This window comes from Passer domesticus, chromosome 10 (assembly GCF_036417665.1).
Source record: "Passer domesticus isolate bPasDom1 chromosome 10, bPasDom1.hap1, whole genome shotgun sequence".
NCBI classification, from domain to species: domain Eukaryota; kingdom Metazoa; phylum Chordata; class Aves; order Passeriformes; family Passeridae; genus Passer; species Passer domesticus.
This window is the reverse complement of record NC_087483.1, coordinates 7,908,872-7,922,528: the sequence shown is the minus strand read 5'-3', so window position 1 is coordinate 7,922,528 and position 13,657 is coordinate 7,908,872. Positions and strand designations below refer to the sequence as shown.

Sequence of the window (13,657 nt, the reverse complement as noted above, 5' to 3'; positions counted from 1 at the left end):
GGGGATGCCAAGCAAATAGTCCTGAGTCGGTCTCCAAACCCTACAACTCTTTTTAAGAAGAAGAGAGAGGTTATGGAGGCTGGAAAACACCTGAAAGGTATCACTCAACATCCAGAAATCCCACTTTACCTGTAGTGCTCAGACAGGACAATATTAACAGCCCCACAGCTCTGCACATACAGAATTTCAAGGGCTTCCAGACCTAATGCATTTAATGGAACTGGTTGTCTTCTACAAGCACATGAAGAAGAAGAGGGGAAGAGGACTAATGGATGTACATTAACCTTTTGGTACTAGATTTCCTGATACTGGCTGCTAATGCAAAATGCATTCGAGGGAAACGCCTGGGCACCAGAGTGTGGAGCTGCTCTAGTGCAGGGAATCATGCTGGAGTGGGCACAGCAGGCACCCATGCAAAGGTGGTTACAGGTGCAAGATGATCAAAGAGAGCTCTCCCATCTCCTTTGGGCAGAGAAACCCTGCAAAACAGGCTCTGGGGAGGGGAGCATTCAGAAGGTGAGCTTTACAGCTGCCCCTTTAGCAGGGGAATTTTGTTGCTCATGCCAAGAGCAGAGCTTTGAAGCCCCTGTGTAAAACCTCTTCCATTGCCACAAAAATGCTGATGGGCAGTGCAACATGAGCTCCTTCCCAAGTTCTTGTGCTGGGCTGGGCAGCACCGAAACAATGACTTTCCTCCCCCAGCAGGTACAAAATTATCTTTAATATCATCTCTTTGAAGATGAAAGAAGTACCAGGAGCAGCCTGGACACAGTGTGAAGAAGGAACAGAAGAGGTGAAAGTGACCATGGCAATGAAGAGACAGAACAGCTTCTAATGCCTTTATTTTAGGGTTTTTTCACTTTCTGTGTGTTCTGCTTTGAAATTGTAAGACTTAAGTGCTTTTCTTTCAGTGATGTGAAGAGAAAGGGGAAAGAATGGGACCAGAAGTGAATATATAATACACAAAGACAGTTGAAATACTTAATGTGTACTAATTAAGTGTGGAACAATGCAGAATACCCCAAGGCCTGGTTAGAGCCTCTCTCCCTGCTGCACTCAGGGGTGTTTACCTGCCATGGTCAAATATTCCTGCTCATGCCTGCAGTGCAAGTGCCACCCCCAATTTAACAGCTCACTGTGGTGCCACCCAGAGACTGATCCAGAGCCAGTACTGCCCTGCCTGGCCTTCAGCAACTGTGGCTCCTTCCAGCTTGTGCATCATAGTGTGCAGCAACCACAGCAGGAGCTGCTGCATCTGATCACTCACTCATTTATGTGTGAATTTGGGAGCTTCTACTGCATTTTGCATTCACAGCCTGTCTTTCAGTCCAAATCCTGCCTAAAGTACCTGACTGCAGGCTCTCAAAACCAAGGGAAAACATCAGAATGTGTCCAAACCTGGTCCTGATGTTTAGCTGACTGCAGCTGAGCTCAGTGTGCCCATCCTTTCTGCACCCAGATTCCCTGCACACCAATAAGGCTTTGTGCTGAAACACTTGGGCCCTGTAAGGAGGAAATCAAAGCAAGGTTACGGGCTTTGCCTTGGATTTGACAAAAGTAAACGGGATGCAACAAGACCAAATCAAATCCTGATCCCTTTCTCCCCCTCACTTTCTGTCTGTTGGTGAGAATCTCCTCAGAGATTGGTAAAAGCCTGAGTGTGCCACGCTGGCCCAGGGTGCAGGGTAGGCACAAACACCCACCAGCTCCTTGGGCAGCCTGGTGTCCTGCTGATGGCTGGGACACCACATCTGTGGCTTCCAAGACCCAAGCTTAGGCAGGGACAGGCTGCTTCTGAGCCCCAGACACTGCAGCAGCTGCCAGTTCTGTATGGGCAGTTCCTCCATCTCTCCTTACTGAGCCAAGGTTGCTTTCATCAAGCACTCTAAGAAGCCACTAAAAGACATCACTGGAAAACCCCCAAATGTTTATTCCAGGCTCTTTCCAGATGTTTTTACACATCTTGTGTAACAGGTACACAGCAAACAAAGAACCAGAGGTCAGAAACCTTGTAGTGTGAGTGGACTGAGCTGGGGAGAACATCTGCCTCTGATTTTGCCGTTAAACAAAACTGTGACTTTAATTTAATAAAAGCCTTCTGCCTACAACCACAGATAAAATTGTTCAAGCTTGGCTGGGTTTAAACCAGAACCTGGCACCTCTTCAGAAGCACGTTATTGAGCTTAGGGTAGAAAATCTTCCCATTCTGACAGACACAGCTCCTGGGACTCAGCTGCTGAGAGCAGGAATGAAGCACTGCATGGGGCACGGGCTCCAGAAGCAAAGCACAGGGGGTCAGGGGCAGTGTTTGCATTAATAACAATATTGTTTGTAAGAGGGAAAAGATGCATGCAACTGGTTTGAATCCAGCCATGCCAGGGAGCCTGGCTTTGCACAGCCAACCTGAGGGCACAGGAAGGAGCTCAACCCCGAGCACAGCCTGGCTCCTTTGCCCTCTCCCAATCCTAGCACCTCCTGCTCTCCTGAAACAAGCCTGGGGGACACAGCCAGGCAGAGCATATGGCATTCCCCCGCTGCATGAGGGAAGAAAAAGATCCAGCACTGCAGACTTATTGAATTAAACATTATTGTGGCTAATGCAATCAATAAAGCATTGATTGCATTATCCATATTAATATTTAATTCAATTAAAAGGCTCACAATTTTTTTTTAAATGTTCCTTCAGATCCTTTATGCTGCAGAATTAAATTTTGCTAGACCATGAATTCCAGCTAGACCCAAACCATAGCTGATCTGGGTTTCTCCTGGCACCAGCTGTTCAAAGCTGACACTTCCAGCAGAGCAGGAAGAACCATTTCCCTGGTCAGGCTTCCAGCAGCACCCAGCACAAACCCTGCAGAGGACTGGGAAGCACACAGCTGTGTATGGCAATCCCAAACCCTCAGTTCAGAGGCCTTGCTATTGCATCTGAGCCCCCAGCAGAGGCAGCCTCCCAGCTGCTCCCCCACCCAAGAGTCTGGCTCTTCTGAGAATTAGCAGTTCACTAAACTAGCAGGAAATTAAACCAGCCCCACACCAGCTGAAGAAATAAGTACATTTTTATCAGTTCAGCAAGCTGAGCAAGACAGCCAGCTTAGCTGCTGCTTCACATTCCATTTTTAATCCCCATTTTAACCCTGCTGTCACTGTGTACCTGCTCTGCTGCGGGGCTCGAGGGGGGAGCCCTGCCCTGGTGCAGCCCCCGTGGCAGCACTGCTGCCACTCCTGCTGCAGTGACTGGGCAGGCACAGCCCCGAGGGGAGCCCACAACCCAGGGAAGGAGCCTCCCTGCCTCTGGAACACCCCCGGACACGCAGGGCAGGCGCTGCAAGGCAGCCGAGGGCGGTGCTGCTCCGTGACTCCTCCCGGGGTGCAGCAGAGCTCTGCCCAGCCCTGCTGCACCCCCAGCCCCGGGCAGAGGCTCCCGTGGCCCTCGGCAGCTCCGAGCAGGGAATGACAGCGGGGTCTCACGCACGCAGCGGGAGCTGGCGGCTCTCTGCTCCTTCATCAGCCCAGCCCTCCTGCCGGGAATTCAATTGAAGCGCGCAAAGTGCATCTTCTCCATAGGAAAAAAATAAATAAAGGTGGGGAGGCTTCCTCCCCTTCTTCTATCTGATTACACACAAAATGTTCTTCTGCTTTTAAGGGCAATTTAACACTAGTTAAACTACCATTAATTTAAATCAAACAAGTCTGGAAAGATAGAACATGCTGCACTGCTATTAAAAACAACTGAATCTTCATTTGTTCCACTGAGACACTGCTGCCCATTTCCAAGCCAGTACTATCCAGCTGTCCAAAGAGTCTTGCTGTAGTTTTTAAGCTGGTATTTAAGCCTGCTTTGTTGGCTCTTTAAACACAAAGCAGTACCCTTAGACATCAAAGATGGGGCTTGGAGCAGTCTGGGATAGTGGGAAGGTGTCCCTGCCCATGGCAGGGGATGGGATGAGCTTTGGGGCTCCTTCCAGCCCAAGCCCTTCTGTGATGCACAGTGCTTTTGATCAAGATCAATAAAAATATCTATTTTTTCAAACCTTTCCATCAAACTGCTTATGGGAGTAAAGGCAGAAAGAGGACATGGAGCCAAAGTGATTAATGTGACATCACATCAGCCCCATTTCCAGGGGATCTTCCAGCACTGAAGTACAAAATAGCCTAAGGGGGAAAAAGGAAAAGCTTTGTTCTAGTGTGTTTCACAGACTTGTCCTCAGCAAGATGCCAAGGTGCTGCTACCCAGACTTTGCTGGCAGCTCAGCCAATGGGCAGGACAGGCCAGAGCTGCTCCTGCCCAGCAGCCCTGTCAGCACTGCAGGGCTGGCAGTGAGGAGCTGGTGTTTGCCTTCCCTCTGCCACCCTGGCAGCAAAGCTGGCCTCCAGGAGCTGGAAGCAGCACAGCAAGCACAGGCAGGGGCACCAGGTGATCCCTGTGTTCATACACTAATCCCAAATAACCCACCCCAACGTGCAGTTTTACACCAGGCCACAGCTTCCACACAGACAGCTTTGTCCTGAGCAGAATGCAGAAATTTCAGGAGCCAAGATGCAGGTCTCCTGCAAGAGTGCCACACAAAATAACTGCTCCAGAGTAAGTCTGGTCTTAAGGCACTAGACCTATGGAGGAAATAGAACCAGCTTCAATCCCCTGCCTAGAATTACTCCCTTCCTTGAATTAATTCCCTTCAGTCACTCACTCCTCCAGTGAGCCTTGCCCAGGCTGATCAGGGATAACCATGCTGGGTCACGTTCAGCCTCAGCTCACAGCCTGGGACAGAGCAGAAAAAAGGGGCTTTATCCCCCTAAAGGCTGTGTAGGTGCCAGCTGGGTGAAGCACTTGCTGACATCCTTTTTACCAGAGTTCTATCTTTGGGCACTCCCATGCTTGTTATCATTACAAGAGGGCTGTGAGAAACAGAGCCACAGCACCTCCCAGGTAAGCCATTTCTGATTGGAGAGCAAAAGCAGCTACTGCTGTTGGGTTCTACTTGGTTGCCTGTTGTTTCAATATTTCTGCAAATGGTTCAGGTAAACATCTCTCAAAAAAATTTCACAGTATTTACTAAAAATGTTATCTTCTGATAACTATTCAGGCTGTTAAACTGATGTTGTCACTGAACCCCTGATGCTGTTATTGAAGGTGTTATCAGGTGTCTCAGATCAGCTAATTAATTAAGAGATATGGATAATTTTCAAGAAAAGATGCTTGAAAATCATTAACTGAGGAAGAACAACTTGCCTGTGAGGGTGATGAGGCCCTGGCACAGGGTGCCCAGAGAAGCTGTGGCTGCACCTGGATCCCTGGAAGTGCTCACGGCCAGGCTGGACACTGGGGCTTGGAGCAGTCTGGGATAGTGGGAAGGTGTCCCTGCCCATGGCAGGGGATGGGATGAGCTTTGGGGCTCCTTCCAGCCCAAGCCCTTCTGTGATGCACAGTGCTTTTGATCAAGATCAATAAAATATCTATAATCCTGAATACAAGCCTTGGTCTTCTGTCTTTTCATGTGAGGTAATGATCACTAAATGACAACTTTGAGATCCCTTCCAACCCAAACTATTCTCAATTTCTATGAAATGCCCCAATCATGAGTGCACATTAAGTACATGCAGATTAGCAGGAGAACACTAATTAATGTTGCAGCTGAAGTTCTTCATTAAGCTCTAATATGGATTTTCTTTGATAAACTCATCTACTCACTGCTTCTGACTAAGCCCAGCCACTATGGCCATCAGGACCACAAGTCTCTCACTCTTCCTGAAATACCTTTTCCATGTTCAGCCTGCCTCCTAGTACTTTCCTTTAGTGCACCTGGGTTTTAGAATACAAGAAACAGTGAGAAATGATCCCTACACACTCCTCACCTTGCTGCAGGAGTTTAGAGCCTTGCTTTCACAGGAGCCAAACCCCATCCAGTGGATTAAGGGACTTGATCTATTCTTACGAGGCTCTTTTATCAAGTGCTAGCCCTCTGTTTTTAACAATGAGAAAGAGCAAATTAAGCAGGGTCTGTCACTGACCTTTAAGTTTTGTGTACCTGCTTCAGTAGTGTTTGGCACCTGCTGTAGCTCTGGCATCAAAGTCTACTGTGAGGCTCTTCAAGGCTACCTGTACATAAGCTGCTCACACTCTGAATTCCTGCAGAGACCTGAAGCAGATGGGCCAGAGTTAATCTTGGGTAAGGGTCTCTCCTCAGTGTGACATGGAGTGATTCTTACTGTGATTGCAGAGAAACACTGCTTGGTAACACAACTGTACTCAAGGGAACGAGGCTGAAGTTCAGAGCATGGCTTAATAAACCCCAAAACATTCATGGCAATTTTCTAACTGAGCTTCTTTGCATCTGCCAAGGAACAACAGCTCTTAAAATCTGTAAAAGTGCTGCCTACACTTTAGAACATAGAGCAGGATTACTGATGGGTCAAATTTCCTCGGGGTACAGGGCAGAAAAGCTCCATTCTTAAGAATTTTGCAGAGATTCACTGCTACTTTTGCAAAGAACACTGCATGAGGCATATTGATGTGCTATGAAATGCCAAGTTAAAATGTGCTGTACCTGTTGAGACAGATGCCCAAGCCCACACAGTATTGACTGGGTACCTCATTCTCTGCCAGGGTTTATCTCCCCAAAACCCCAAACCCCATTAATCCCATGGGCTGTTCCACTTCTTAATGAGCCCTGCTTTTAGTGAACAGCAATGACTCAGTCTAGCATCAGTGATAAGATTAAGATACTGCAGCTACTCAAATCTAGCAGATGCTACTAAAAACTGTACCTGTTCTACCTGCTGTGAATAGTTCTAAGGGTTCTACAGGGCACAGCACCTCCAGCAGCACTGGCTACAGAAACAGCTCCTCCTCCTCTGCAAAAGCAGCTCTTGGTGTGACACACCTTCCTCACAGCTGTACTGAGCTCACAGAAAGGTGTTTTCATTTGCCTGTTGAGATATGTGTGGGATATGCACTTATTCTGCAGCCAAGCTCATGCAAGAGATGCTCCAAACTTACTGCACTCAAAGTTTCATGATTACACACAATTTAAAAACAAACACACAAAACTTGTGTACTAGCCCACAACCATCATTCTTATTGTGTATCACTCCAAGACACCATTTCTCAATTCCAAACTCACAAGCTAAGATACAAAACATTACATAAGAGCACAGAGTGAGGGCACAACATTCTGACAATAACTTAAGAGCCATTATGAGAAATATTGTAACAAATATGAAATAATCAAACATTGATCCAGTGTAGCCAGCTTAGGTACACAGTTATTTAGGTACAACCATGTAAAGTGAAGCAATTCTTTTGTGATCACTGTTTTTTTCTTTAAAGTAGCCATAAGAGCAACCATCCAAATTTACAAAAATATTTACTATAATAATTAAATAAGGATCTCAATGCTTAAAAGCCTTCAGAAAATAGAACTGAATTCTAGTTACATGTTTACAAGCATGAATGAGGACAGACATGAGTAAAGCATGAATCTTTTTACAAATAAGTAAATTTTAGACCAAGATATTTAAATACAGTGTTCTCCAATGCGTCTGCTTCCAGATGAATTCAGGTAATTTATTTAACTCTGATTTCCACAAGACTTATCCCATGCCAAGAATTTCCAGCAAAATTCAGTTGTAAGAAGTTATAATAAATGTCACCTGACACGTCTGCACAGGTTCAAACACATTGAGTCCTTCTTTTAAGAAGAAATACAATTTCTGGCCTGGGAAATCTTGATCATTACAGCAGATCCTTATCAATTGATGTTAAACACAACGTAAGTGGAGTTAAGTTCAATTGCCTATAAAGGGCTGGTTCAAATCAAGAAAGCAAAAAGTTTCATTTTGCAAAATCCCAGTTATGAAATGTCAATGATTATTTATTAAGCATTTATTAAGCTCAATGCAAAAAACAAGCATATTAAAAAAGCCAAGGCACATTTTTCAATCCTTTCCTCCATTGTACGTTCATTTATTCCAGCCTATCAGTCACCTCAGTAACTCACTTAAATGCTCAAAGCCCTCCTGAATCCAAACCAGAAATCACAGCCTCAGAGCATCCCAAGACTGAGCCCACATTAAAGCCTTGCTCTCGGGATGCTGCTGTTTGATATTCACTGCACAGGCAGGAGCTGAAATGACATCACACAGTCTATGAGCCAGCTGGAGGGGGCCATCCACACCTTGCCCTGGCGGATTTTCTCCGGCTGGAACTTGGAAGCCGCATCATAGATGACATAGTGAGTGCAGAGCCTCTGGTCAGAGGTGGGCTCTGCGTGGTAGGACACGGTGTTGATGGCCTGTGTCACGTCACTGTCTGGTTTGGGCTGCCTGAGCAGCACCTGGCCGCCTGCTGCCTTCACCAGCTCCAGCAGGTCACTCTTCTGGTGCTTTTTGAAAGGCCCCAAAAAATAGAAGTAGCATCCATCAAACAACTTAGGCAGCTGTGTGGAAGAAAAAAGAAACAAGCATGAATACAGGACCTCACAACTGATCACAGAGGAAAAAAGTGGGAACGAAAAATCAGAGCATACAAAACCCCTACAATTTACAACCACTGCTGGAAAGCAGAACAGTAACTTAACATGCAAGGTTCTCAGGGTAAGTATGCAACCAAGAAAAGCTTGTTTATGTGGTAAATTCTTGCTTCTGTTTAAATACTTTCCAGCACAACAGGGTTTGAACTATGAGTTAGGAGTATTTACAGCTACTGTTACAATGCACTTAATAAATTCTCCAGTGTAATCCAGCAAATAACCAGGAATGAACCCAGTTAAATGTAAAAAAGGCCCTAAATGGAAATAAATAGTAACAAAACCATTTTTCTTTCAGAACTACGCTCTAAAGCTGAGCAGAGAAGGCCAAAGCACATCACTACCTGTCCCATCAGATGTGATACTACAGAGTGTGCAATACAGTGCTCCCCTGACAAGGTTACAGCAGCATCTCCACTAATGGAGAAAAATGACAGCTTTATGGGTGTTCACTGCTCTTTGGATCACCTTGCACATAATCAAATTTTCTGTACAAGACCACATTAAAATTTTACACCTGCTGCACCTCAGTGTGTGGCAAAGGGCAGAGCTGCCCAGCCCCAGGTCATGAATCCAGGCTGTGTGGAGCACTAAAACCCACCAGGCGCTCCCGGTTGAGCCGCCCTCGCCGGGGGCCACCTTGGACTTCGTACTTCTCTTCTTGTTCCCGAGCTGAGCTCTGCAGGCAGGCTTGTACCCCTGCAAAAACCACAGTAAGGGAGGCAGAAATGAGACATCCCAGGCTTTCAGAGAGGCTTGCATGTCATTTTAGGGACTAAAATGTGTCCAAGATAAAATTATTACAATGCAAGACGTTACAGTCGCACAGCACCAAAGCTTGGTGTGCTTTAGCAATTTGCTTTTAAAGCCTGAAAAAATTTACAGCAGTGCCTGAAGATGCAAGTGAGATGGTGAGAAGTAATATCACACTAAAATCAGTGCTATAAACACCAGGAATTATTAGCTCTTCCTCTTACCCTCTAAAGGTCAAGCACTTAATGTCAAATGTCAAACTGCTGATCACTGGGAGCTCGAAGCCAGTTCTGGAATGGACACAACTGCCTGATAAAGAGCAATTACAAGGCAAGCACAAAGCTGCTTCCCAGCAGCCACGGCCTCAAATAACAAATCAGATGGGATTTCAAGGTCTCCAGGATCAGCACGAACTGGAGATTTATGCTGGGGTTTAACAGTGGCATTCGTTTCTGTTAGCATTGCTGCATAATGAGATTGTCTTTTAGAGTCAACATGTTTTTACCTTGTTTTAAGGCCAGTTATTTTTTCCAATGGAGAAAGCACTGATGGTAATGCATTGCTAACGTCCATAAAATCTACTGCCTGACCTCACTCCAGGGAGAGGAATTGCTGTGGTCACCCATTCAAGGATGGAACATTTTGCCTGCGTGTACATTGCAGCCATTAATAAGAATTACCCAGGAAAAAGTTTGCAAAGCTGATTTTGCAAAGGGTTCCACGAGGATTTACAATGTGGCCGAGGCTGTAACTTTTATAGCACCTCACTCCATCCACCCTGTTTCTAATTCAGGCAACTTCTTTGCACCGGGAAAATAGCAAACCCACAGTATATAAAAACTATAAACTGAACCAAATCAAAGAGAACTGTGGAGGGTTGACCCTAAAAAGCAAGAAAGCCCAAGGCTGTGAAGAGAAATACCACTGACAAAAGCACTTGGATGCCATGGCAGTAAGTGGCCAAGGGACAGGAATATCTAATCTGGAGAGATCTTGAAAGAAACTTGCAGTAATTTGCTGTCAGTTCATACAAACTCACAAAATGCAATGGGAATTCACATTTTAGGTAGTAGAAGTCCTTCGATGTGCTTACAACTGGCTGAATATTGCAGCAAATATCTGCCTCCCTGTACAAGTATCAGATTGATTATTTGCACTTGTTCATTCCTTCAAGGAAAATTAACGTGAACTGGAAGGGCAAACCTAGTCGTGGATTTTCCAGAAAGGCAACTTACATATTCATTATTGATAACAGCAATGAATACTGATAACTTAATTTCAGTACTCATAACTCAGAAATAAATCTAAAAGCTATTTCACATTTTATTTATTTATTTTAAATCACCACAATTCAACACGACTTCCTGTGTCAATGTGCCTCTAACTTACACTGCTGTTCTTTCCCTCCAAGGAAATACAGATATTAATGGGTGCCACTTACCATAAAGGAAGAAGTCTCATCTAATCTTAAGAATGGAACTGTCCATTCTTTAAAAGCATGTTTTATTTCAATCCACCATCAAAAGCTCGATTTCAAGGACTTTCACCACAGAGATGAGGTTTTTATACAATAAGTACATCACAAATTGAGCATCCAGTGCCAGCATCAGTAAATGAAGCAAATGGGACACAAAAGTAATAAAAGACTGAATGAATACAAAAGACCACAATGTCTTTTTGAACTGCTGCTTGCCTGGAAAAAAACAAATGAAGTCAGGGAAGTGACTAATGTCAGTGGAGTGCTGATGTCACAGAATGCAAAATCAGTGAGGTCTGTCTTGCCTGCACACGTCAGTCCATCTCACACTGCCAGCTCCTCGGAGGAGCCTGAAAGCCTCAGAGTTCCTTGTCACACCTAATTACAATCCTCCAAGAGGGCCCCAAGAGAGACTCATCCACCTGGATCCTGTTCTCCCTGTGCCCACAAGAACCACGAGGCACACATCTGTTTTCTGGAGAAACTGGGAACGTGCAAGCTGCCAATGTCGGCATGATCAGCATTCTCATTAATTTCAGCTTTTCTTTCCCAGCTAGAAATGGGCCAGATCTGTGTCTTAACAGGTTTGTGACACAAAAGATGTGTTTTCCACATAGCATAAAGAGCCAAGAGCACAAATTATCAGTGCTCAGGTATTTTCCTTCAATATAAATATTCCAAAAGCAACAGCCAGGCCTGCACACACACAGCTTTATGGATCCAAAAAACCCTCTGGGTTTTTTTTTTGGTGGTGGAAACCCAGTACATTTTCAACTAGTGAAAATATTTTCCATATAAAATCTAGGAGAACTTGCTCTGACACATGGGTTTCAGCAGCAACCAGTGTTTGAGGAAGGTGCTTACAACACTGAGGAGAACAGTCAAGGATTATCTATCCATGGAGGAAGAATTCCTGACTAGAAGAAGGAAAGCAAAATAATGTAAGTGATGGAGAGCAGTATGGCCTTGAACTCCAGATTTTGTTCAGACTGATTTGTTGCCAAGTGGTTCCTTTCTCCTCAATGACTCCTGCATGCTACAGAGTTTGTATTAAAGAACTAAAGAAGTCAAATATCAGAACAAAAAAAAAGAAACAAAAGGGAAACATGCCCCTGTTCTCATATTTTAGATAACATGACAGAGGGCTCAAGCTGTTTTTATACCTAATTCCATATTAATTTGTCTAAACAAAAGGTTATTCTCCTGTTCTTTTTCACCCCCTCTACAAACAAAACTTTGTGTCAAGCCACCACTTGCTTCTAGAGCTGCAAATCTCCATTATCATTTTCAGGAGCAGTGAATCCTGCTGGATGCAATAGCCCAAGTGAGGTTCTCAAAGACAAAATAACCAGCCCTGGTTGTGTTATGGTGTCATTTGGAAGCAGCAGGAATGTACCAGTTTCACCATTCTTCCAGAAGACACTGTGACCAACCACAAGATGATCTTGTGCTAGAAACAATAATATCCCAATTTCACACTTGAGAGTAGGGATGCAAACAGAAGGTTACAGCATACTGCAGACTCATCCAGATTGGGTTTTTTTTTTTTTGTTTTTTTTTGTTTTTTTTTTTTTTACTGCTAGAGATTTTATTTTCTGTGAAAATGCTAAGTTGAGTCCATTCAGTATAGCCCAGGTCTTTTCCTTCAGTAGGCATTAATTTTAAAACTGCTAACAAGTCTAAGTGACTGGATAACAAGACAGTTCCCTTTTAATGGTCCCTTCAACCAACTCAGTGTCATCCTGAGTAGGAGGACATATAAAAGGAGATAAAACTCCATCCTTTACTCACAGATATATCAGTCTGCTACTTTTACAGGAACTTTTCCAGAAGCTCTTTTGACCTTACATCACTTAAGTCAAAATCCCCCTTTGATTTCAAACAGGAGCCATGTTTAATTGACTCCCCAAAGTCCTGAGATCAGACTCTAATTTCTCTAGCACTACACTGAAAAGCCACCAGTGAGAACCTGATGCCAAGGCACTGGTCAAATGAATGAACTGAAAAAAGAATTGCTATTATCCTAATTAAAAAAATGACCAGGATGCCATCTCCCTTCTGAAACTGAGATGGACACCTTAGGTAATTATACAAAAAAATATTCAAAACAGGACAATCTCAGAAGGACAAGGACAGCCCTAAAGAAGGTTTCTGAACATGGAAGGGAACCTAAACTTACTTTTGAGAAGACACCTGTAATTTTAGGAGGAGGCAGAGATCAGGGTTGTGTTGTTTTCCCCCCACACATTCACAGTCTGTGCATTTTTAACCAGCAAGCCTGACTAAAAAGCTACTCTGTTCTAACATAAGGCTATCCAACTCGCACAGGGTCTGAGCCAATCTTGATTTATTCCTTAACACTACTGCCAGTAAGAGCTGTGGACCATCCAAGTTCGAGGTTGTTCAGGTCTATCCATGTTCTTGAAGTAGAAGAGGGTGATTATTACTGTAGGTGTTAATGGCCCTTCAGTTTAACCTCAGCAGCTGGATCAATCACCCGTGAAAGGGCAAGACTTGGATGAATGCAAGTGGCATTTCAATCCTCATGGAGCAGAGCTGCCTTGCAGTGCCAAGGTCAGTGGGAAGCGCTGATGGAGAAAGCTGGCCTGACACAACACCCCATGAGCACAGGGGTCCTGCAGAGTTCTGCCCTGGAAACACAGAACATCACAAGCTCCAGAGCCTCTTAAAGAGCTGATCTCACTCCTGCAAGTTTTTGATATTAGCAAAACCCCAGGCTGCACTGAAGTCCCTAGAAAACATGGCAGAAAGAAGTTTCAGCTTAATGCATCCACATTTAGCTTGGTGCCACCACATTTGGCACCCAGAGCACTGCTCATTTTTTCCCCTGATTAACAAGATCAGTAAAGCATCACTACTTACACTGATCCTGATTACC

General features: G+C 44.6%; 1 protein-coding gene across 1 annotated transcript in view; it reads right to left on the bottom strand.

Moving 5' to 3' along the window:
• Positions 1–7,051: 7,051 nt before the first annotated feature.
• BARD1 (BRCA1 associated RING domain 1) overlaps positions 7,052–13,657 on the bottom strand; it is a 40,577-nt gene continuing 33,971 nt past the window's right edge. The window contains exons 10-11 of the mRNA XM_064433592.1: positions 9,130–9,227; positions 7,052–8,438 (exon numbers count right to left, since the gene is read on the bottom strand). Coding sequence (XP_064289662.1) covers positions 8,109–8,438; positions 9,130–9,227 — 428 coding nt within the window. The 3' untranslated portion in view covers positions 7,052–8,108. The remainder of the gene's footprint in view (positions 8,439–9,129; positions 9,228–13,657) is intronic.